The 23,149-nt window shown below is 37.8% G+C and overlaps 1 protein-coding gene across 1 annotated transcript in view; it reads left to right on the forward strand.

Annotated features, from left to right (window-relative positions):
* The window catches only part of cyld (cylindromatosis (turban tumor syndrome)), a 66,691-nt gene that overhangs the window by 22,146 nt on the left and 21,396 nt on the right, over positions 1-23,149 (forward strand). The window contains exons 6-11 of the mRNA XM_043706967.2: positions 563-685; positions 3,979-4,352; positions 5,547-5,712; positions 13,106-13,247; positions 20,174-20,296; positions 20,715-20,806. Of these exons, the coding sequence (XP_043562902.2) occupies positions 563-685; positions 3,979-4,352; positions 5,547-5,712; positions 13,106-13,247; positions 20,174-20,296; positions 20,715-20,806 (1,020 nt within the window). The remainder of the gene's footprint in view (positions 1-562; positions 686-3,978; positions 4,353-5,546; positions 5,713-13,105; positions 13,248-20,173; positions 20,297-20,714; positions 20,807-23,149) is intronic.

Raw genomic sequence — 23,149 nt, forward strand, 5'->3', positions numbered from 1 at the left:
GCACCACTTTACCAAGACTCCTTGGACTACACCTTCCACACGCATGATGCATATCATCTAGAAGGAAACAGCAGTTGATACATGGGAACACCACAACCTGAAAGTTCTCATCGAAGCCACTCATCGTCCTGGCTTGGAGATCTGTTGCCATACCTTCAGTGTCAGTGGGTAAAAATACTGCAATCCCCTCTCAAAACCGCATCATAACTCCACCTACACAAAATGGACTGCACCACCTGAAGAAGGCAGTTCAGTACCACCTTTCTGAAGACCAACTAGAGAGGTGCAATAGTGATGGTCACCTCCTATGAATAAAATCCGGTGCACTTTTGCAAAGCTAGAAATACTATAAATAATTGTCTTTTGTTCTGTGTTAACGAGACAGTGATTTGCTTCATTATGTTTATTATTTGCCTCTTCAATTTGCTTTTATCAGTTACAGAGCTGATTGTTTCCAAAATTAGGTCTTGTAATTAAAATTAGTAAGAACTGTACTTGCCCTTCCATGTCGTGCTTTGACTGAATTGTCCTTTGAACTTTTGTTGAATTTTGTTGTCAACAGGAATTGTTTCACAATCGGGAAAATCTCCAGGGCATAATAGGAACCGATCTGAATTACGTTGCATGTTAAATGGTGCATCTACTGATCCACAAAAATCAAAAAGTACATGGTATATTGATGAAGGTAATGAACTTGGAAATCAGCAATCATCATCTGTTTTCTGAATAATGCAATTCACTCATTGCTACTGTTATATTTGTAACAGTTTGGTTACAATTTTGCATGATATTGGTGTTACTTTCATAAAAGCCAACTTTTGTTACACCTGTAATTCATCAAGTTGCTATGCTCCTATCCAGAGTTTGACATTTTAAATAAAAACAAAGTGCTGGAGAAACTCAGCAGGGCTGGCAGCATCTATGGAGAGAGAAACAGCTCCTCTGAGTCCAGTATGACTATCATCTTCAGAATAGATGTGGCTAGACCTGCTGTGTTTTTCTTGCACTTTGCACTTTGTTTTTAATTTAGGATTGCTAGTATCTGCAGTATTCTGTTTTTATTTACCCTTTACAAATCTTTTGCAAAGCTAAAATTAATTTTATCAAATGTTAAAGGAAAGAATGCTGCTAATGTAGATTGCATTGGAGCTAAAATGTCTTAGCATTGTAGCATAAGGTTCATTCATTTATTTCAGAATCACTGCGATTTGAATATATATTTTTGAGTTCAAAGATCGCTGAATTTTACAATGTGAAACAAATTGGGAAGGTAAAAGAGGAGGGGATGTTGCAATATTATTCAAGGAATCCATTGCAGCAGTAAGGTGGGATGACCTCTTAGAAGCCTCCTCAAATGAAGTCATATGGTTAAAACTTAAAAGCCAAAAGGAGCAGTTGCATTGCTGGGAGTGTACTATTGGTCCCCTAACAGTTGGACAGAAGTTGAGAGAAAATATGCAGACAAATTTCAGAGAAGTGTAATAGTGTAATGGTAGTGGGAGATTTCAACTTTCCCAAGTTGGCCATTGTTTGAAAAGGTTAGAGGGAGCTGCATTCTTAAAATTCATCTATGTACGGAGTTAAAAAGGTCTCCTGGAAGAGACTGAGCATTCTTGGACTTCATTTTATTAATGAAACCAGGCAAGTGGTTGAAGTATCATTGCAAACCGTGATCATAACTCCATTAGATTAAAGATTGTTTTTGAAAAGGACAAGGATGCACCTGAAATCAAAATTCTAAACTAGGGAAAGGCTAACTTTAGTAAGATCAGATATGATTTGGCCTTGGAGTAGATATTTTTACATAAATCTGTGTCATTAGTGGGATGGAAGGAGAAAATACAAAGGGTACAGGACTAACTCATTCTGATTAAAGATAAAGGGTAAGACCAACAAATTCAGTCAACCCTGGATATCAAGGGATATACAGGATTGGATAAAAAGAGAAAAGGAAACTTATGGCAGATACTAGGGTCTCAAAACAGCAGGAACCCCAGAGGAGTATGGTACATGCAAGTGGAAACTTAGAAAGGAAATTAGCAGAGCAAAAAATAGGTAAGAAAGGATAATGGCAAGTAAAATAAAGAAAAATCCTCAGTTATTTTAAAAGTATATTAAGGCTAAAATGATAACTATGGAAAGAGTAGGACCCACTAAGGACCATAGTGGAAATTTGTGTGGGGTGCTGGACTGTGTAGGTAGGCTTCAAAATGAATACTTCGTGATACCATTATTCAAGAAGGGAGAAAGGGATAATCTAGGATTCTGTAGGCCAGTCAGTCTAACCTCAGTTGTGGGCAAACTATCGCAAGCACTTGGAGAGACAACGATTAATCAAGAATAGTAAGCATGTTTTGTTTTTAAGAGGAGTCATGTATGACCAACTTGATCGTAATGAACTGATAGTGAGAGTAAGACCCCATAGGATCCAAAGAAATTTGGATAATTGGATCCAGAATTGGCTGAGTGGCAGTAAACAGAACAATGATCCAGAGGTGTTTTTGTGACTGGAAGTCAGCGTCCAGTAGATCAGTGGTGGTGTTATTGTTTGTCCTTGCTGTTTGTAGCAAAGTCGGTTCAACTATAATGTGCATTTCTTCAACATGAATTGGCTTTAATGCTATTGAAGAATTTAGACTGTTATTTGTAAAACAAAGTTTTGGCTTTAATGCTATTCTGGCTCCATTTAGTTTAAATGGTGCGGCTATTTTCTTTAGAATGTGAGCTTGTACAAGAACAGAACTCTCACGTTCTATCAGGTCTGACATATATGTATGTACATGATATTAGGCTTTGATGTATGAGGGTTGATCAGGAAGTTTGTGGATATGAAAATTTGTCAGTGGTAAATAGTGAGGAGAATAGCCTTGCATTTCAGGATTATATAGATGGACTGAACAGTAGCAAATGGAATTCATTCCAGTGATGCACCAGGGCAGGACAAACCAGGTAATGATAGGACACAGGGAAGCACTGAGGATCAGAGGGGCATTGAAGTGCATGCCCATCAGTTCCTTAAGGTAGCAGGACAGATAAATAAAGTGATCATGAAGTCATGTGGGATGCTTGGCTTTATTAACCGAGGTGTAGAATTTAAGAGCAGGGAAGTTATGCTGAACTGTTTTAAAGATTAGTTTGGTCACAGCTAACAGTATTATATGCAGTTCTCAAAACCTAATTTACATAATATTGTCATTCGATGTTTCTTATGATTAAGCTAAATCTTTTTATCTCTGCTATTTTGATATGGACTTGTACTCCATATCAAAATAACTAACTACATTTTGAATTGCTTTGAGTAGGATGATGTGACACCTAAGTCTGCAATTCTGCTTTATGTTCAACACTTTTCTTTTTAGTCTTACTTGTTATTTTTCTTCATATTGTGCCATCTTGTAACAGCTACTTTCCATTGCCATTTTAATAAGTTGACTGCAAGTACTTAAATGATTAAAGCTTATAAAGTTGCACTGATTCAATGGAAGTGGAACTTTCTTCATTTGAGTCTTACTGTTTGGTGCTGCTCAAGTTGCTGAATATTAGTTAGCTAATATTGTGATTTTTTTAAAATATAAAAACAAACTACTGAATAAATATATGTCATAAATCATTCCATTTGATTATCATTTGTGAGCTACAAAGTTACCTCCCACAGGAGAATTTGGACAAATATATAATTGATCCAGGGATTAAATAGAAACCAGCAATGTCCTCCCACGGTAATTTTTATTTCCTGTGTCAAGGCCAGTGCTATTCTAAATTAAAATTTTAAACAAGGGAGATAAACCATCTGTACATAAACATGATGGACTGAATGGCAGCCCCCTGACTGTGACAGTTCTTTAATTCTATAACTGATGACCATTTTATTGAGTCACATTAAAAAGCTGATCACCATCTTACAATATTGCTGTTGCTTTTTGCATTGGTATTCTTGACTGGAAATATTTATTTTAGCTCAATGTTATTTACTTACAGGAAGTGAAGATACAGTAACATCACTAGTAGACGCACACTCCAAGTTGAGTCAGTCACCACCCACAACGTCTTCTCTTCAAGCTTCCCTTTCAAATGAAAACAAATTCCATTCGTTGCCTTTCAGCCTTACCAAGAAACCCAATGTAAATGGAAGCATAGGTCATACCCTTTCTTTGTCTGTCCAGTCGGTAATGATGGATATGAATCCTGGTGCAAACCAAGATGCTGAACCAGGAGGAGTATCAATGATAGAGCAGCCCAGTTTGGAAATAGGATCGTTGGTGCAAGTGAAGGAAAATCATCCTCTCTATGGAGTAATTCGGTGGATTGGGCAACCTTTAGGAGTTAATGAACAAATAGCTGGACTTGAACTTGTAAGTATAATGGAAATAAAGCTAAATGGATTTTTTTTTCTTAGGGAGCACATTCTAAACTTCACATTGTTTGTCTTATAATAAAAACATGCATATTTTAGCCTGGAGAAACCTGGGTGTGAATTTAAATGTACAAAATGGGTGGATTGGAAAGAATTTCGAATTTCTGAAATCAGACTCCAATTTCACCCCCAACCAACTTACAAGCTTAATAGAGGACTGAAACCTAAACAACCAACTTGCATCTAGGCCCAGTGTGTACTATCCCTTTAGCTCAGCGTGAAGGTCTGGGTTCAATTTCCAATCCAGGACTTGGTCACAAAAGGATGTGTATTGATAATGTACCCATACTAGCTGAATATAAACCTGTTGGTCCTTCCAACATGAGCTAGCACCAGGTAGTAAGTGCAGGAGAGATTCCTGGTCAGCCATGTAATGGAAACAAAATTGGAACCTCTATGAACCTGTTCATACCTTTGGGCTACAAAATGTATGTAAAAGTGCTTGTGCCCACAGCAATTCCAATTCCTTGGCAGAATAGCTAGTGTGAATCTGTTTGGTGTCAACAGCAAGGAGTTCAATACCGTTTGGGCTGAGCTGGATACTGGACTTAGTTCACAGCTAAAAATCACACAACACCAGGTTATAGTCCACAAGTTTATTTGGAAGCACAGTTTATCAGAGTTATGGACCAGAACTGCCTTTGGGCAGAGAACCAGATAAAGAGCCACATTAAACAAATAAATTTGAGCCATTGGCTCTTTCGCAGACGAGAGATGGCAGTCTATTTGCACACAGTAAAATCCCACAAATACTAACGCAATAATGACTAGATAATTGAGGAAAAAAATATTGACCAGGCCACTAGTTCTGTGGGGTCTTTAAGATGGTTCTGAGATTTGCAGATTGATTTTCAATTCAGCATCATTACCGAAAAATTATACCTAGCACAGTTCTGTGCTAGGGAGTCAACCAGATTTTGTGCTGTAAAACTGGACCAGGACTCGACTCTACGTCCTTTTGAGAGATGAGAGCCTTATTGAACAATGACTAAAAGTTCCTTAACTTTATGAACCTCATTAATGAGAGATGAGTTGGTTATATTTATCAATTACTATGTATGGTCTCATGAATTTAAGAATATAGAGTTTGGTACTTAGTTTCAAATGGTTTAAGATTTTTGCTTTTATTTAGGAAGAAGAAAACGTAGGCTGTACAGATGGTACTTTCAAGGGAGTACGTTACTTTATGTGTGCTTCGAAGAAGGCTTTATTTGTCAAACTTAAAAGCTGCAGGCCTGATTCGAGATTTGTATCATTGTCTCATCACTCCAATCAAATTGAAAGATGCAATTCAATTGGTAGGTTTTTAATGCAGTTCACCCTTTTGAACACTGCTTGTTTGTTGTTGAAGTGCAATCTATGGCATATTAGCAATTTTTTAAAAAATGCTTTATCAAATGTCTAGCTCTTCCCTTCAAAGTTGAAGTTTCAGATCAACCTTCTGGATTACTTACATTTTTGGCAGTGCTGCTTACCATGTAGATCGGTTGTTAAGCAGGTGCAATTTTTTAGTTAAGGTTTTGGATGTAGGTTTGCTCGCTGAGCTGAAAGGTTCATTTCCAGACGTTTTATTACCTTACTAGGTAACATCTTCAATCGACTACATGCGAGGCAATGCTGAAACTTCCTGCTTTCTAATTATATGTTTGGGTTTCTTTGGGTTGGTGGTGTCATTTCCTGTGGTGAAGTCACTTCCTGTTCCTTTTCTCAGGGGGTGGTAAACGGGGTCGAGATCGTTGTGTTTGTTGATAGAGTTCTGGTTGGAATGCCATACTTCTAGGAATTCTCGTGCATGTCTTTGTTTGGCTTGTCCTCGAATGGATGTATTTTCCCATTCGAAGTGGTGTCCTTCCTCATCCGGACGTGAGGATACTAGTGAGAGAGGGTCATGTCTTTTTGTGGCTAGTTGGTGTTCATGTATCCTGGTGGCTAGTTTTCTGCCCGTTTGTCCAATGTATTGTTTGTTACAGTCCTTGCACGGTATTTTGTAAATGACGTGCATGAGTTCAGCGAGTAAACCTACACCCAAAACCTCAACCTGAGCTATAAATCTTCTCAAAACTCGCTAAGTTAAGGTATATAGAAAAAAATGAAAGAAAGAATAGTGTGGATGCTGGAGATTTTGAACTATAAACAGAAAATGCTGGAGAACTCAGTCAATTTGACATCCTCTTTGGAGAGAGTAACAGAGTTAATGTTTCAAGTCCAATGATTCTTCATTGGTACTGAAAATAAACCTCTTCTTCTCCACTTCACTCATTATAGTTCACTGGGAAATTTGATTAAATGAGTTACAGATAAATAACCCATTGAACAAAATGAAACTAAACAAGCAATTAAAGTGGAAGTGTTAATTGTGGAGAAATAAAATAGTTGTAAAGGATAAAAATAGCTATTAGAAGGGATTTGAGATTGATGAACAGCAATGCTTTCTAAGCTTAGTCTAAGCATTGCAAAGAATTTTTAAAAATGTGTATAAATGTTTCCCGTGTGAAAATTATAGATCAAGTTGAATTGAATCAGAAACTTATGACCATGGCGGTCAACAAAACATTTTATGAAAACAGTTGCACAATTAGGGCTATTTTCCCTCTACAGTGTTTTAGAACAAATATAACAAACATAAACCAAACATTGGCAAACATTTCCCAAAACAAAGAAAGATTTCCCTCAATATTTACCTGAGAGTTGCTAATCCTTTGGAAATGCATCTCAGGATCAGATACTACCTTCAAAAAGGAGATTTCTTTTCTCTGCCATTACAACTTAATGCATTTGGCATGTATGTGTCTCTGTTTACAGTATTAAAAAAACTGAGTTAATTGTAGATATTATGAAAAAACCTCTTCAGATGTATTATTACACAATCTAGATAAGTGGACTTGGGCTCCTGACTAGTAGCAGGGACATTACACCTACTCTATGACAAAGCCCCTCCTGTGTTGATTATAGATAATTCTAATTAAATCATGGTCTGCACATGTTATGTTCTTTGTTTAATCTGTTCAGATATTGTTGCAACTTCAGGAGCAGTTGCGACTATCGTGCCTTAGAGCTAGGGATACCACCACTGTGCAACAAGAGCCGAGACATTGTTTTCCTAATTTAGCTTGTTCAGAGATGATATTACAGCTGAAAATGTGTTGCTGGAAAAGCGCAGCAGGTCAGGCTGCATCCAGGGAACAGGAGAATCGACGTTTCGGGCATAAGCCCTTCTTCAGGAATGAGGAAAGTTTGTCCAGCAGGCTGAGATAAAAGGCAGGGAGGAGGGACTTGGGGGAGGGGCGTCGGAAATGCGATAGGTGGAGATAGGTCAGAGTGAGGTGGGGGCAGAGAGGTCAGGAAGAAGATTGCAGGTTAGGAAGGCGGTGCTGAGTTCGATGGATTTGACTGAGGCAAGGTGGGGGAAGGGGAAATGAGGAAACTGGTGAAATCCGAGTTCATCCCTTATGGTTGGAGGGTTCCTAGGCGGAAGATGAGGTGCTCTTCCTCCAACCGTCGTGTTGTTGTGGTCTGGCGATGGAGGAGTCCAAAGACCTGCACCGAGAGATGATATTACACCAAGCTGGAAGAGGAGCCAGGCCTCCTCGCTTGGAAGTAGACAATAGTGCAGTATAAGAACTGAGTTATTGTATGCATGTGTCCTTGGAGCCAGTTATTAACAGCATCCTTAAATTATGTGGGGCTGGTTTCTATTTGATAACATTTTTAATAAACTAATTATTAATAAAAGCAGTGGACATCTTTCAAATATAAATCTTGTACCTCTTGGTTTCAGTTTTGGAGATCCTATAAGATGTTAGCAGGTGAATGAACACCATCATGTGGATTGTTAACAACAGATCTGTGCATAGCATATAGATGAATGCTTGAGCATAATTTTAAATAGAAACACTACATTTCTAAAATTAACACTTCCCTCTATTTAACAAAAATATTTTGATTGAAGGTAAAAATGTTTCTCTTGATTTGTTTTTTTTCCAAATTAAGAAGGTAAATTGGAAAACTGCTGAGAACAAGTGCAGGGTTCATACTGCACAAGTAACTGAGTCTGATGATTGCAATGCAGCAGCATGTCAACCTGATGCTACTGGCTTATTTAATAATTAGTGTCCAGCGAGCACTAACCTTGCTTGCAAGATTCTTGGAAAGTTACTGATTGTAGGCAGGGTTTGGAATAATTAGATCAGACATAATTTTTTAAAAATTTAACTCGTGGGATGTGGGCGTCACTCGTTGACCAGCATTTTTTGCCCATCCCTAGTTGCACTTGAGAAGGTGATGGTGAGCTGCATCTTGAACCACTTCAGTCCATGCGCTGTAGGTTTACCGACAATACCCTTAGGGTGGGGGTTCAAGGATCTTGACCCAGCCACATTGAAGGAAAGGTAATATATTTCCAAGTCATGATAGCGAGTGACTTGGAAGAGAACTTACTGGTGGTGGTGTTCCCATGTATCTGCTTCCCTTGTCCTTCTAGATGGAAGTGGTTGTGGAACCTTATTGAATGGCAGAGCAGACTTCAGAATCCCAGATATTTGCTCTGTTTCTAATTCGTATGTTCATATGTTCTTTATTGATACATCAGTGTGGGACCAAGTTTTGATTTGCAAGTATCACTTAAAACTCAACTATTGTACTTAAAGTGAAAGTGCGTTTTGACGTGAGTAGCTGCTTGGAACCATGATTGATAAGAAATTTGTATAAGATAGACAAGAGACACGTAGTGGAACAGATAACACAAATAAACTGCAGCCAGAGCAAAGAACAAGGATAGTGGTGGTGCTGGCTTGCTACAGGAGGACATACTCCGATATCATTCCTGTAAGAGAGAGCTCCAATGAGGACATTGTCGGGACAGGTCACAGATGATTGCTGGTGGGTTTGCATAGCAAAATGCTTGGAGATACCTGCCAGAAATCTTGCAGTTACTGTCATGCAGTGCAGAGAAGCCCCAGCAGCAAATTTGGGCAGAGCTTGGAGTCATCCTTTCTAGAATGGAAACAGTGGCTAACTGAAGTCTGTTTATGGTTCCAATTGTGCTTATAGTTTTCACAGTATGACCAGAAGCCATGGAATATTTCTGCAGCAGTGAAAGCTCAGAATTCTATCTTGCAAGCTTTAACTGCTTCTAGGATGATGGTGTACTACAGTATGCAGAGAGGCTTACAGGTTGTCTCACAGCAATTCAGCATTCTCTCATTCACCAGTTGTTTGGATTATTCAAGCTGCTAGCCCATGGGTGTGACAGTTGGCTCCATTTGCGAATATCTTGTCATCGTCTTTCAGGGGGACCTCATTTATTCACCCTCACCCTCTGACCAACACCCTGCCATTATGCTTTGCCTTTGGTTTTTGTACCCTAATCCAGACTGAGATGGGGGCCAAATAGAGCCAGTTCTTTCAGGCTCATAGCTGCTCGCGATAGTCCTCCAAGGGCATTTGCAGTATTCTCTGCTCAAACTCAACAGCCTTCCACAAACCATATCGTAGCCACAGGCGTAAGACTATGCCAAGGCAGAAAAAGGCACACTGATGATTGACAGTAAGGAAATGCATGAGGATGATTAGTTCGCTTTTTTAAAAAATGATTTGACATGATTTCATTTATCAGCTTCGTTAGCGATATTATTTTGTGGTAGCTTTAATTTTTGTATTGGAGCCATAAGGATGCCTGAAGTTATAGTGGTTGTTGAATGGGGAATAGGAGTCATAGTTACTAGTTTTGCATTCTGATAGGTACTTCACAGCCATATGATGTCTTCCTAGGTTATCGTTGTCTTATCCTTTCCTTCAGTACTTCCCTCCTAACAGCTGCTAGTTCTGCTCTGCTAGCCCTATTCATTCTCTCTCTGAATCGAGCTTTATCCAAGCAAAATGCCTACTAGTTGACCTTTGTCTGGGAGTAAACTGGTTTGTGTAGAACCTTTTTTAAAACCTTCAGCACAAGCCACACCACTCCAAGTCGACTTTGACAATTTGAAATAATAAAAGAAAGCACCAAAAACTTGAAGCCTCAAGAAATTAACGAACAACTATTCTGTGACACAAGCTATTTTTAAAAATAGGACTGACTTTCAACTTTTCTGGCTGCTAAATTAGTAATTTACATCTCAACTATTGTGTGTGTGTGTGTGTGTGTGTGTGTGTTGGATCTCGTTTTGCAAGCACTGTCCAAATGCCTGGTTGTGATCAAGATGAATTTCTCACCTAGTGTTTCATTTTTTTTGTTTTTTTATTGACATTTTTAAATTTGAAATGGATTACATCTTGGCATAAGCTTGAAACACTTGAGTTTGAGTCAAAGTTTACTTGCATACATTTAAAGTGATGAAAGCACAACAGACAAAATAGACAAACTTACTTTTTGTTAAACGATCTGCTGGAAACTACTGGTCATTCCACTTTTCACTTTCTTTGTACAATATATTAATTTAAATTACTGTTTGCCGTGTTAGTTTCTACAGTTCATTCATGTGTGACATTGACAGGGATGTCCTAAGATTGATTGTTTGTCTGTCCGTTCATCTGTCCATCTGTCCAGAATTAAGGTAATTCTTTTGGCAGTAGTTAATATTGCTCTGGTATGTTTTAGTCATCACCTTGGCCAAAAGGTTATGATAATGGGCATCCCTGAAAATGGTACCATGGAAGAACTGAAGATGGAATCTCAAATGTATTTCTTGAAACTTTCAAATTTCAGTTTTGACTCCTATCAGAACCTGAAGATCTTGGTTGATGTCGGCTGGTGCATGTGTACTGTTTTATTTTGTGACTGGGATGAGAGGGGTTGAAAGTAAATGTAGTTTTTCTTCATTCAGTTTGACTGAAAAGTGCCAATAAAGTTCATTTTATGAATAACAGTTTTTCAGACAATTGTACCTCATTATTCAAAATTCTTCAGCAACAGGAGAAATCTCCATTTGGCCCATGCCTATGATTCAGGATGAAATTCTGGATCTTGGACAAAAAGTTGGATCGGGACAGAATAAGAGAGTATTCCCTCATTGATTTTGTCACTGATTTGGTGCAGTGGGAAGTTGCTTGTTCATCAAACTGTCTGAGGAAAAACTATATTTCCTTTCAACCCCTCTCATCCCAGTCACAAAAAGACAGATAACCCTTAACTTATCCTTCAGATATTCACTTTATTACTAGCTAGATAATTAAGAAATGTACTATGGTGGCAAACTCAGTTTTGTTAGATTAAACTTCTAACAGTGTATCTGAACATGGTTGGATGATCCATAATCTTGAGTTTTGCTGACCAACTAAACTGTCTGAACCTGGATGGGTCAAATATGTTTTTGAGCAGGAGTTCTTAATTTGTTTCAAACTAAATACATAAAAAGCTTAATCTGTGTGGTTTATATAGTAACTTAACTTTAAAGACCCCTAAATATGGTGATGTTCTGTGTGCTTCACAGTCCAGCTGACTACAACAAATTCACTGTCCTGTGTGATCCCTTGTCAAGGTCTCAAAATTGTGAGATTTTGTACCTCTTTACGACTACTTCTTTTCAGTCTGCAGGACTTTGAAATACATTTGATTTTGCCTCTTTCTTTTTGTAAAGATGCCACCATGTTGCCAGATTTTTTAATTCAAAAGAATTATTGTTTTTGAGGTTTAGTCTTGATATGCCAAAGTCTCTTCACTTTTATATTTGGCACATATTTTTAAAAAAGATTTACAAAACAAATCTTCTAATGCATTAATGTGATTTTTAATCCTGAGAAAAAATTTCACTTACTTTATAGATTTCGGCCAAATTGTTCTCATTCCTTGACTTTTTGAATGCAAATTATTTATTGTGATTGGGTAGCGCATTCTTTATAGTATGATTTATGACATGTAATGTTCTGAATTTTGCCATTAGTAGTAAAGTGTGACACTTTTTCAATTGACTTTAAATAACTTGCTGATAAAGATTTACCAATATTTTGTGGTGTGGATTTTCACATCTGCAACATTAATATATTCCATGGCAAGAAACAATGACATCAGCAGGCTAAGCATACAATTCTCACATACAGCTCACCAGGAATAACAGACAGGTTTTATCATTTCCTGTAAAATTATTACAGGTTAATGAAATACAAATTGGGGTCTACACATGGGATTACAGGTGGAAGCTGAAATGTCACAAATGTTAAAATAAATTGCAAAAGTCTATTGCATTTGTAGAAGATTGACATTCTACAAATAAATGTAACTTTTATGGGCCAGTGAGGTTGCTTATAGTAATTCTGACCTCCTGCACTATTTATATGTTTGAAAAGAAATCTGAAGGAGTGCTTCAGTCAAGAAAGCTTGAAATCTACTACTCTTATTGCAAAAAAAAAATTTAAGAATAGAGGATAACAATTAAACTCCATGCCATTTCAGTGACTTCTGAAAGTTTTCAATCTGAGGGGATTCTGTGAAGCACTGGCTAATTACCAGCAGTACATTGTGAATTTCTGTATTTGATTATATGTGTGCAGATGGCACGTGTTGCTGTCAGTTTTGTGGATCTAGTAATGATAGTAAGCAATGACAGTTTCTGATCACTACAACTCCCAGAATTTGGGCTGTTATGAGTAAACACGTATTGAGATGTGTTTTATCAACACCAGCCAGTCTATGCTTTGTATTTTTCAGTTAATGAATAGAGCAGAAAAGAATTGCTGACAGTTTGGTTTTTGTTTCAGCATTTGGAGGATATCGAAGTGAAGTGGTTAAAGAAAATACACCTCCAAAGATGGAAAAAGAAGGCCTAGCTATAATGGTTGGAAAGAAAAAGGGTATTCAAGGGCATTACAATTCCTGTTATTTAGATTCCACTTTGTTCTGGTAGGTGTGCGTATGCCAATCTTCCTGTTGAAAGGCTGTTGGGAGCTTGACCTTTTTTTTTTTTAATTTATTCACACAATGTGAGTGTCACTTCCTAGGCCATCATGTATTTTTGATGCCAAGTTAACTTTGGGGTGATGATGGCAAACTGCCTCATAGAAAATAACTGAGTATCTTGCTAGGTCATTTCAGAGGACATTTAAGAGTCAACCACATTGTTAGTTCCTTAATTTCAATGTGTGTTTAGAAAAAAAGGTTTTAATATTATAACTTACTGCCTTGTTCCCACCCTTTCCCTATGACCCTGCACATTATTTCATTTTAAATGATACTCATTGCATTTTGAATTTTTTGATTGAACCTGCCTCTGCCATACTTCCAGACATTCCAGAACTGAACTACTCACTGTATGAAAAAGATTGTTCTTGCGTCACATGGACTACTTTGAAATCTGTGCTCTATCGTTATTGATCTGATTACAATCTGAAACAGTTTCTCACTATCCTACAAAAACAAAATACTGTGGATACTGGAAGTCTGAAACCAACTCTGAGAAAGCTAGAAAATGCAACAGGTCTGGCCGCATCTGTGGAGAGGGAAACAGATATAGCTTCTGCAGAACTGAAACTTGTTGGAAAATTGGTTCTTTATTATACTCCTCCTCTGCCCTTGTGAAAAGTAAGAGGGCAAATGATGTAGGCGTCCAGTGTAAAAGACCAAGGGCTTGTTAATGTAGGAAGCAAAAAAAGATGTAAAATGTAAATTAAGATTTAAAAGGGAGAGAATTGGTCCATGCTGATAACTGCAAAGGCAGTAAGACACAAACACAGCAGGGTTGTTGTAGAAGGGGTCAGAAAGAATATAAGAAAAATAAAGAGCACACATAATATGGTCAGTTTCAGAAGTTATGGAATTTATTATTGAGACCTTGAGTTTAAGTTGTACTTTGAAACATTGAGGCAGGCCCAGGACTGAAATGTTAGCATGAGAACAAGGTGGCTTATTGGACTGGCTATCAACTGGGAGATCAGGATCACTCCTCTGGATAGAACAAAGTGTTTCATAAAGCAGTCACCCAGTCTTTTTTCCCCTATGTTCTCTTCTCTTCCTCCTCCTCCTTTCACTCTAATGTATTTTTATCCTTCGTAAAGTGTGGCACTCAGAACTGCATACAGTATTCCAGCTAAAGTCTAGCTAGTGTCTTGTATAAGTTCAACTTAAACTCCCTGCTGTTGAACTCTATGCAATGTGTTAAATGCTATGTTACTACATGCTTTATTAACTATATTCTCCAACTCTCCTGCCCCCTTTAATTACTCATCCTCATCCTCATCGAATTGTACCTTTTATCTTCTACGGTTTCCATGTTCTTTTACCAAAATCTGTCATCTCACACTTCACATTGAACTTCATCTGCCACCTATTTGTCCACTTTGTCAATGTGCTAATGTCCATTTTGAATGTTTACATTGTCCTCCTCACAACTTACAATGCTTCTGAATTTTGTATCATCTACATGCTTTGAAATTGTCGCCTGCGCATGAAAAGCTCAATTATTAATAAATCAAGAGTTTCAATAAAGGCCCTTAAGGAACCCCATGACAAATCTTCCTCTAGCCTGAAAAAACATCCCGTAACCACTACTCTCAGTTCCTATCAGCCAATTTTGTAGCCATGTTGATCTATCCCCTTTAATCCATTACCAGTAACTTTTCTCATAAGTCTCTTGTGGGGCACTGTATCATTGACTCCCTCTGTTGTCTTTCCAAAAAAAAACAAGCAAATTATTTTAACATGATTTTTCCTTTAGAAATCTATGTTGGCTGTCCACAATTGTCCCATGTTTTTCTATGACTATTAATTCTATCCCAAAATAATTGTTTCTAGAAGTTTCACAACTACTGAAATTAAACTGACTATCTGTCATTGCTGGGCTTTTCCTTATAATTGTTTTGAACATCTAAATTGTGTTTTGCAATTCTCCAAAACTCTGGTCCAAGGGAGACTAAAATATTATGGCTAGTCTTGCTGCAATTTCCACTCTACCTTGCTTCAGTATCCTTGGGTGCATCTAATTTGGTGTCTTGTCAACTTAAAGTGCCAATAGCTTATCCAATACATTTCCAATTTTGAACCCTTCTAGTGACTGGGTTTCGACATCTATCTAACGGCCTGGACAATGTCTGCTTCAAAGGTAAAGACCAGACGCAGGCTATTCATTTAACTCGTGTCCCCACCTCCATATGTAAATCCCCTATCCCCTTTGGTCCTACTGCTCCTTTTTAGTATCCTTTTACTATTCTCAGGGCAGCATGGTGGCTCAGTAGTTAGCACTGTCTTTCAGCGCCAGGGATGCGGATTCGATTCCAGCCTTGGATGACTGTCTGTGTGGAGTTTGCACATTCTCCGTGTCTGCATGGATTTCTTCTCTCAGTCCAAATATATGCAGGTTCGATGGAATGGCAATGCTAAATTGGCTATAGTGTCCAGTGATGTACAGGCTAGGTGGATTAGTCGTAGGAAACGCAGGGTTACAGGAATAGGTTTGGGGGAAGGGGTAGTGCATGGAACTGGGCGGGATGCTCTATGAAGGTTTGGGTGTAGACTTAAAGGGCCAAATGGCCTGCTTCTACATTATAAGGATTCTATAATTATTAGGCCTTTAGAAGTCTTTAGGATTCCCTGTTACGTTGGCTGCCACTCTTTTTCATATATTCTCTGTTTGCCTCTTTTGCTTTCGCATTACTTGTCCAACCAGTTTGTATTCAGCTTGGTTCTCCATTGTGTTTTCAACCTGATACTGGTCATAAAGACACATTTTCTTCTCCATCTTAATTTCTGTCACCATTTTATTGCCGAGAACTGTTTGCCCTAACTTTTTTCCTTTTAAGGGAATGTACTTTGACTACATCTAAACCATCTCTTCTTTGAAAATAGCTCATTGGCTGGAAAACTGTAACTAAACAATCTTTAGCTTCAGTCTCTTGGGCACAGTTTTGCCCTTGAACATTTGCAGTTGGTTGTGTTGCACTTAATTGTTCTTAGTTTGGATTGTCTATTATCTGTGATAGGTTAACACTAGGATTAGGGCTATCATGATTCTAAACCATACAGCACGGAAATAGACCCTTTGGTCTAACTCTTCCATACCAGCCAGATACCGGGACGGCACGGTGGCTCAGTGGTTAACACTGCTGCCTCGCAGCACCAGAGTCCCAGATTCAATTCCCGCCTCGGGCAACTGTCGGTGTGGAGTTGGCACATTCTCTCCATGTCTGTGTGGGTTTCCTCCAGGTGCTCTGCTTTCCTTCCACAATCCAAAGTTGTGCAAACCAGGTGAATTGGCCATGCTAAATTGCCCGTAGTGTCAGGTACATTAGTCAGAGGTAAATATAGGGTAACGGAATGGATCTGGGTGGGTTACTCTTTGGAGGGTCACTGTGGCCTTGTTGGGCCGAAGGGCTTGTTTCCATACTGTAGGTCATCTAATCTAATATCCTAAATTAATCTAGTCCAATTTCTCCAACACGTAGCCTTCCTGTTCACATCCTCATCCATATGCCTTTTAACAGGGGTGTACATCTCTATTTCTATATGATCTAATGATCACCATCCCCTAAATGTTCTCCGGCTGACATTGATCTGATTGGCCTCCCTCCTATGTAAGAACCAGGTCTGATATTGCTTTCTTTCTTGGACTGGACATGTACTGCTCTAGAAAAATCTCCTGAACGTAATCTAAGAGCATTTGCCCCTCTCTGCCCTCAACATACTGTCAACACAGTATAAATATGGGTAATTAACATCCTCCATTGTAACTACTCTATAATGTTTGCCTCTCTCTTGCTCTCGCGCGCTCTCACATTTCCTTGTTGCAGATTTTGTTTTTCTATATCCTTCCTGCTGATGGTCTGTACACTGCACCAAGCCATGTAATTGAACTTTTAGCCAAACCAAATCTATTGTTGAACCTTCCGAGACAGATCTCCTCTATGCCCTGTACTATGCCCTCCTTACCCAATGCTGCTAGGGCCTGTCCTGCCCTAGCTTTTATGAATACCTTGTAACCAAGAATACTTAACGCTGAGTCCTGTAGCAGGGTCTCTATTATCACCATAGCATAATAACTGCACATGACCATCTGTATCCTAAATCACCACTTTTATTTGCTATTCTCTTGGCATTCATATAAATGCAGCATAACCTAAATTTAGAAACTATTAATTTCTCCCTTAGTCTGACTCCAGCTATTAACTTACAAGTTTTTTTTCTCCTGATGCTATCTGCTTCTCCCATCTTTTCTGCAGTCTAGTATAATTCTCCAATATTCTTTCCTGATTCCCACACCCTTGCAGACGTAGTTTATTGCCTTCCCAACAGTGTGTTCAAGATGCCCCAAAGGGAACTCCGCCCAAGATCTGGTGCCATCATCCTAGTGCCAGTTGCAATTTGAAGCCCTCCATTCTGTATCTTTCCAGCCACACATTCTTCTTCTTTTTCTGTACTTGCAGTTGGCTGATACTAAGAGTGATCTGGAGAATATTATAATTTTAGAAGTCCTCCTTGTTAATTTTCTATCTAGCTTCCTAAATTTTGACACACCACATCATCCCCTTCTTTCTTAGATTGTTGGTACCATTGTGGACTACAATATCTGGCTGATCGCAGCTGTCAGAGAATGTCCTACAGCTGCTCTGTGACATCCTTAATCCTTGTACTATCCTGGACTCGTATCTATAGATGCAAAAAAGCCTATCTGTTCCCCTAAGTAATAAGCCCCCTTTTAGTGTTACTCTTCCTGTATTCTTCCCTTCTGTACAGCAGTCCCACCCTCGTTGCCTGGCTCTGACATTTGTTGTACTCCTCTGCACAACCATTGCTGTATTTAGTACCCCAAATGTAAAACCTGTTCTTGAGCAGGACTGCTGAGGACTCCTGCAGTACCTGCCCTGTTGACAGGGAATGGGTGACCATAGACATTCCAAATCTGCCTATATGTCCCTAACTTGTGTTGTGACCACCTCTGAACATTCTGTCCAAGTAACTCTCAGCTTTGCGATGCACCACTGACTCTGGAGTTCTGAAATCTGGGTTCAGATTCACATGAAGTGTGTGTGTTCTCCCACTTGCCACAAGATGGGCATTAAGGTGAGAGAAGAAAGTCACTGCAAGATGAGCTGCCCTGCAATAACCTAAGCTTAATTTTGTATTATTAACTATAAAATGAAATGTAAACACTCATTTGACTCAGTTCTCCTGTAATGTCATTTTTTTTCCCCACAAACTCCGCCAGTTTATGTAGCCTTTGAATTGCTGCTCTTCTGGATACTGAAAAAGATAGAAAAAAGATAAGAGAAATAACCTCCCTTCACACCAAACTCAGTGATTCCACTCTATCCCACTGCACTTTGTGTACTGCATTAATCATCCTTTACTTTTATTGCTGAAGTTCAGATGAGCTTTTATCTGGCAATTACAGAACAATTTTAGGGCAGTTACCTAATTAGCTGATCTCCCTTTCTCTCGAACAGAGAGCTTGATTAGCCTCGTGCAAGTCTGGAAGTAACTTAAAATTATTAACTCTAAGTATGATGTCAATAGCAAGTGAGCAGTACTCTGTTATGAAATCAAATTATTACTTTAAAATTTAAAAATACATTTCTTTATCGAAGTCAGTGATTTCACTATCTCACCTTATACTTTTTTGTTTCTGCTAATAAAGAATTTGCATTAACTTTTTTTGCTAATCTGCATTGTTATGTCTCTTGCTCATTTACTCTCAATCATGTTTTTATCTGTCATTTTCATGGTAATCCTTACGACAATTTTGTAACTCAGCAGTCCTCGTACTTATTACTCATTTTTTTGACAATATCATAACTCACTTATTTCTTGGATTTCTTTTGACCATTTTTCAATTGGACATTAGTCCCATTGAGTTTTATTCTTTAAGGGAATGAATTTTTGTTGCCAATTAGGATTTTTTTAATTGCCATTTCATATCATAACATTATCTAGGTTTAGACTGTAATTGCACCAAATTACTTTCAGTTATCATTTAGTGGTCACGAAGTGCCAAAGCTGATTTTACCTGAAGGTATTAATGTGAGGGGTTGCGTTTTGGTAAGACAAACAAGGGCAGGACTTTGTTAATGGTAGGACCCTGGGGAGAGTATTTGAACAGTGACCCAGGCGTTCTGGTACAATTGCGTTGCTGGTAGACTGTGATAAAAAATGCTTTTAACAAGCTTGCCTTCATTGTTCAGATCTTTGAGTATAGGAATTAGGACATCATGTTACAGTTGTACATGATGTTGATGAGGCCACCTTTGGACTAATGTGTTTAGTTCTGGTCGCCCTGCTATAGGAAGGATGTTATTAAATTGGAGAGTTGACAGAAAACATTTATAAGATGCTTATAGACTGGAAGGTTTGAGCAATAAAGATATGCTGGGACTTTTTTCACTGGAGTGTAAAAGTTGCCATTGGGAAGGGGATTTCAAAACTAGAGGGCATATGATTATGGTGAGAGGAAAAAAATTGAAAAGGGACCTGAGGGGCAACTTTTTCCCACACCGGGTGGTTTGTATATGGAACAGGCTGCCAGAGGAGGTAGTAAAGGCAGGTATAGTTACAACATTTAAAAGACATTTAAACAGGTACACAAATCGGAAAGGTTTGAAGGAATTTTGGTTAAATGCAAGTAAATGGAGCTAGTTTAGTTTGGGAAACTTGGTTGGCATGGATGAGTTGGCCTAAAGGGTCTGTTTTCAGCTGCATGGCTATTAAATTAGCTTTTCTCACTGCACAATGCTACATCAAAAAAGACTGTTGTAGTGGATTCTTCAACATACTATTAATGTCTCTGACTAATATTTAGAAAATAAATCTTCCTTGTCATTAATAGTTTAACATTTTCTCCACAGCATGTTTGCTTTTAGCTCTGTGTTGGACACAGTATTGCTTAGGCCAAAAGAAAAAGATGACGTTGAATTTTATACTGAAACCCAAGATTTGTTGCGAACAGAAATAGTTAATCCTTTGAGAAAGTAAGTATAATACATTTCATGTAATTAATTATTTAAACTCATAACTATAACAACACTTTTTACATTTCATTATTTTTATTCATTTTTATATTTTACTCTAGAAATAAGAGAGCTAAAACAGTAAAGCAAAATCCTGCATTGATATAGAATTTAAGTTTTTAAAGATTGTTGACTTTGGATTGTTTTGTATGATCTGGTGTACTTATCTTGATATGGGATTGTTGTTTATATTTTGAATGGGACAACCAATTATACATTACTGCATTATTGAAAATTGTGTGAGCGAAGTTGCATATATTTGGATTAATTGAATAAAACCACTCTTTTTGTTTCTTTTGAGGCTACATTTTATTTGTTGCAATGTGTGCTGCTGTCCTTAGTCGCTACTGAAAAATTATCCCTTTTTGTTCTGTTTTAGTCATGGGTATGTATGTGCTACTAAAATAATGAAACTTCGAAGAATTCTTGAAAAGGTTGAGGCAGCTTCAGGATTTACTTCAGAAGAGAAAGGTGACTTTTTTTGTTTGTATTTTAACATTTTATAGGTCCCTGAAACAATTTATTCATTATACCCATTGATTGCACAATGCCTAATACAGTTCTTGTATTATTTTTTTTCTATTTATAGGCCGTATTAACCTTGCTAAAATAAATGTGCCACTTCAGTTTTTAATTATGAAAAGAGATTCCTGTTGAAAGTATTGATAGAATTCTATTACTAAATCTTCAATGTTAAGTAGATAAATGGTCTTGAGTAGATAGTTGGTCTTTGATTGATACATTATATGCTTTCAAGCTTTACAGACTGGGAGGTCAGTTTCTGGCATTCAGTGGCCCTCTTGATAATGTTAACTGGCTCATACTTGAGGAACTAGCAAACCAATGAAGATTGCATGTAGATTGTCATCGACTCCCCACCTTGCTGGCCGTTTGGGAAACCAGCAGCTAACATTCATGTAGCTGGTACCAACCCGTTAGATAGAGGGATTGAAATGATAGGACATGTGCAGTATTTTTTAAAAAAACTCCTAACTGACCCAATAGTGGATGTCCTGGTTTCAGCCTCCCTCAAACACATAGACAGTGGATTATGCTCAACCTAATCCACACAGGGGTTGGACAGTGTGACCACCTGTGCCTTCAATGAGTGATTTCTGGCCAAAACCTACAGACGGTAGAATATATCACATCAAACAGTCCACTAGGTTCTGTTGCCGAGACACCTAATTTCTCCACTTCAGGGAATGTAGATGAATAGTAAAATGGAAATGTTTCCTGTAATGCAAGGATAATATCAAAATAAAAGCTATAGTTTTATTTTAGAAATGACAATCATTGGTACAGATTTGATGGGTTAAACAGGCTGATTTATGCTACAGCCTTTTTGGATTCTACAAGCACCTTCCCTTTAGAAATGAAGCTGCATATGGATAAACTCAATGTCTCAAATAGTTGGTTAAGGGCATTATTGCTTTGTGGAAAAGAAATATTATTTGAATAATTTAATAGAGTTCTTTTGAGGATGTAGCAAGCAAGTTCAATAAAGGGGATCAATAGAATTAGTGAATTTGGATTTCCGAATGGCATGTGAGGTTCTTAAGGTCAGAGTTCATTGTGTTGGGACTGACATTTAGCAGAGGTAGAGGAATGGTGAACATGTAATGGAGAATTAGAATAAATGGCCATTTTCAAGTTGACAGGTTAGCTAGTGGAGTGCAACATGGATCAACTATTTAGATATATTTTAATAATTTGAATGAGGGACTGATTGCATTGCAGAATCATTTGCTCATGATAGGAATCCAAACTGTAACGAGGATGCAAAATATCTGAATAGGAATATAGATGGATTAAGTGAATAAGTTTTTAAAAAACATTGGTAGTTGGAGTATAATGTGGGCAAGTGTGAGTTGCTCACTGTTAAAGAATAGAAAACCAACATAAAAAAGAGAAGACTGCAGAATTCCGTCATGCAGAGGAATTTGGGTGTCCTTGTAAATAAATCACAAGTTTGAGCATGAAATTAAATAGGAAGGTTGACTTTATTGCAAAGGAAATTTAATTTAAAAGTAGTGAAGTATTCCTCAATATGGAATACTACATACAGTTTTGGCCTCCTTTTTTAAGGAGGGATATACTTGCATTGAACGGGTTCACTTGACTGATTCCTGGGATGAAGGTATTGTCTAATGAAGAAATGTTGGCCAGGTTGGGCCTATACTCATTGCAGTTTAGAAGAACCACAAGTGATCTTTAAACAGGTAAGAATCTGAGGAAATGTAAACACTCATAGTGAATCTAGAATTTTAAAGTTTTAAATCTAGAGTTTTAAAAATAATGATTCTCCCATTTAAGTCAAAGATGAAAAGTTTTTTCTATCAGGGTAGTTAGACATTGAAAGTGTTTTTTTTTTAGAAAAGAGTAGCGGTTGTGCCATCACGTATATTCAAGGCTGAGCTAAAGAGTTAAAGTTTATGGGAGACAGGCAGTAAAGTGGCACAAGCCAATCTGTCTTTTTTTTTTGAATGGTAGAGCAGGCTCCATGAGCCAAATGTTCTACTGCTATTCTGATGTAAACTGTTGGAGAACATTTTAAAAATCAGATAATGGTTCTGGAATTGAATGTTCTTATCTTCGAAATTACTTCCTGTCTGTGATACTCATTCACAATTATATTTCAACATGGTTTCAACTAAGTTTGTTGCCAGTGTGTAGTGCTTCTGGAGCATGTGTTGCATCAATCTCATTGACGTATTGCAATCATTATACTAAAATTTTAAATTTTGTTTTATTCTGTGGACTTGTTCAAAAAGAGTTGTTGGAAACATTCAAATTTGAATAATTTCCATCTGA

The sequence above is a fragment of the Chiloscyllium plagiosum genome, unplaced genomic scaffold (assembly GCF_037043375.1).
Source record: "Chiloscyllium plagiosum isolate Xiang-an unplaced genomic scaffold, Cpla_swu_hap1 HiC_scaffold_17, whole genome shotgun sequence".
Taxonomy (NCBI): Eukaryota; Metazoa; Chordata; class Chondrichthyes; order Orectolobiformes; family Hemiscylliidae; genus Chiloscyllium; species Chiloscyllium plagiosum.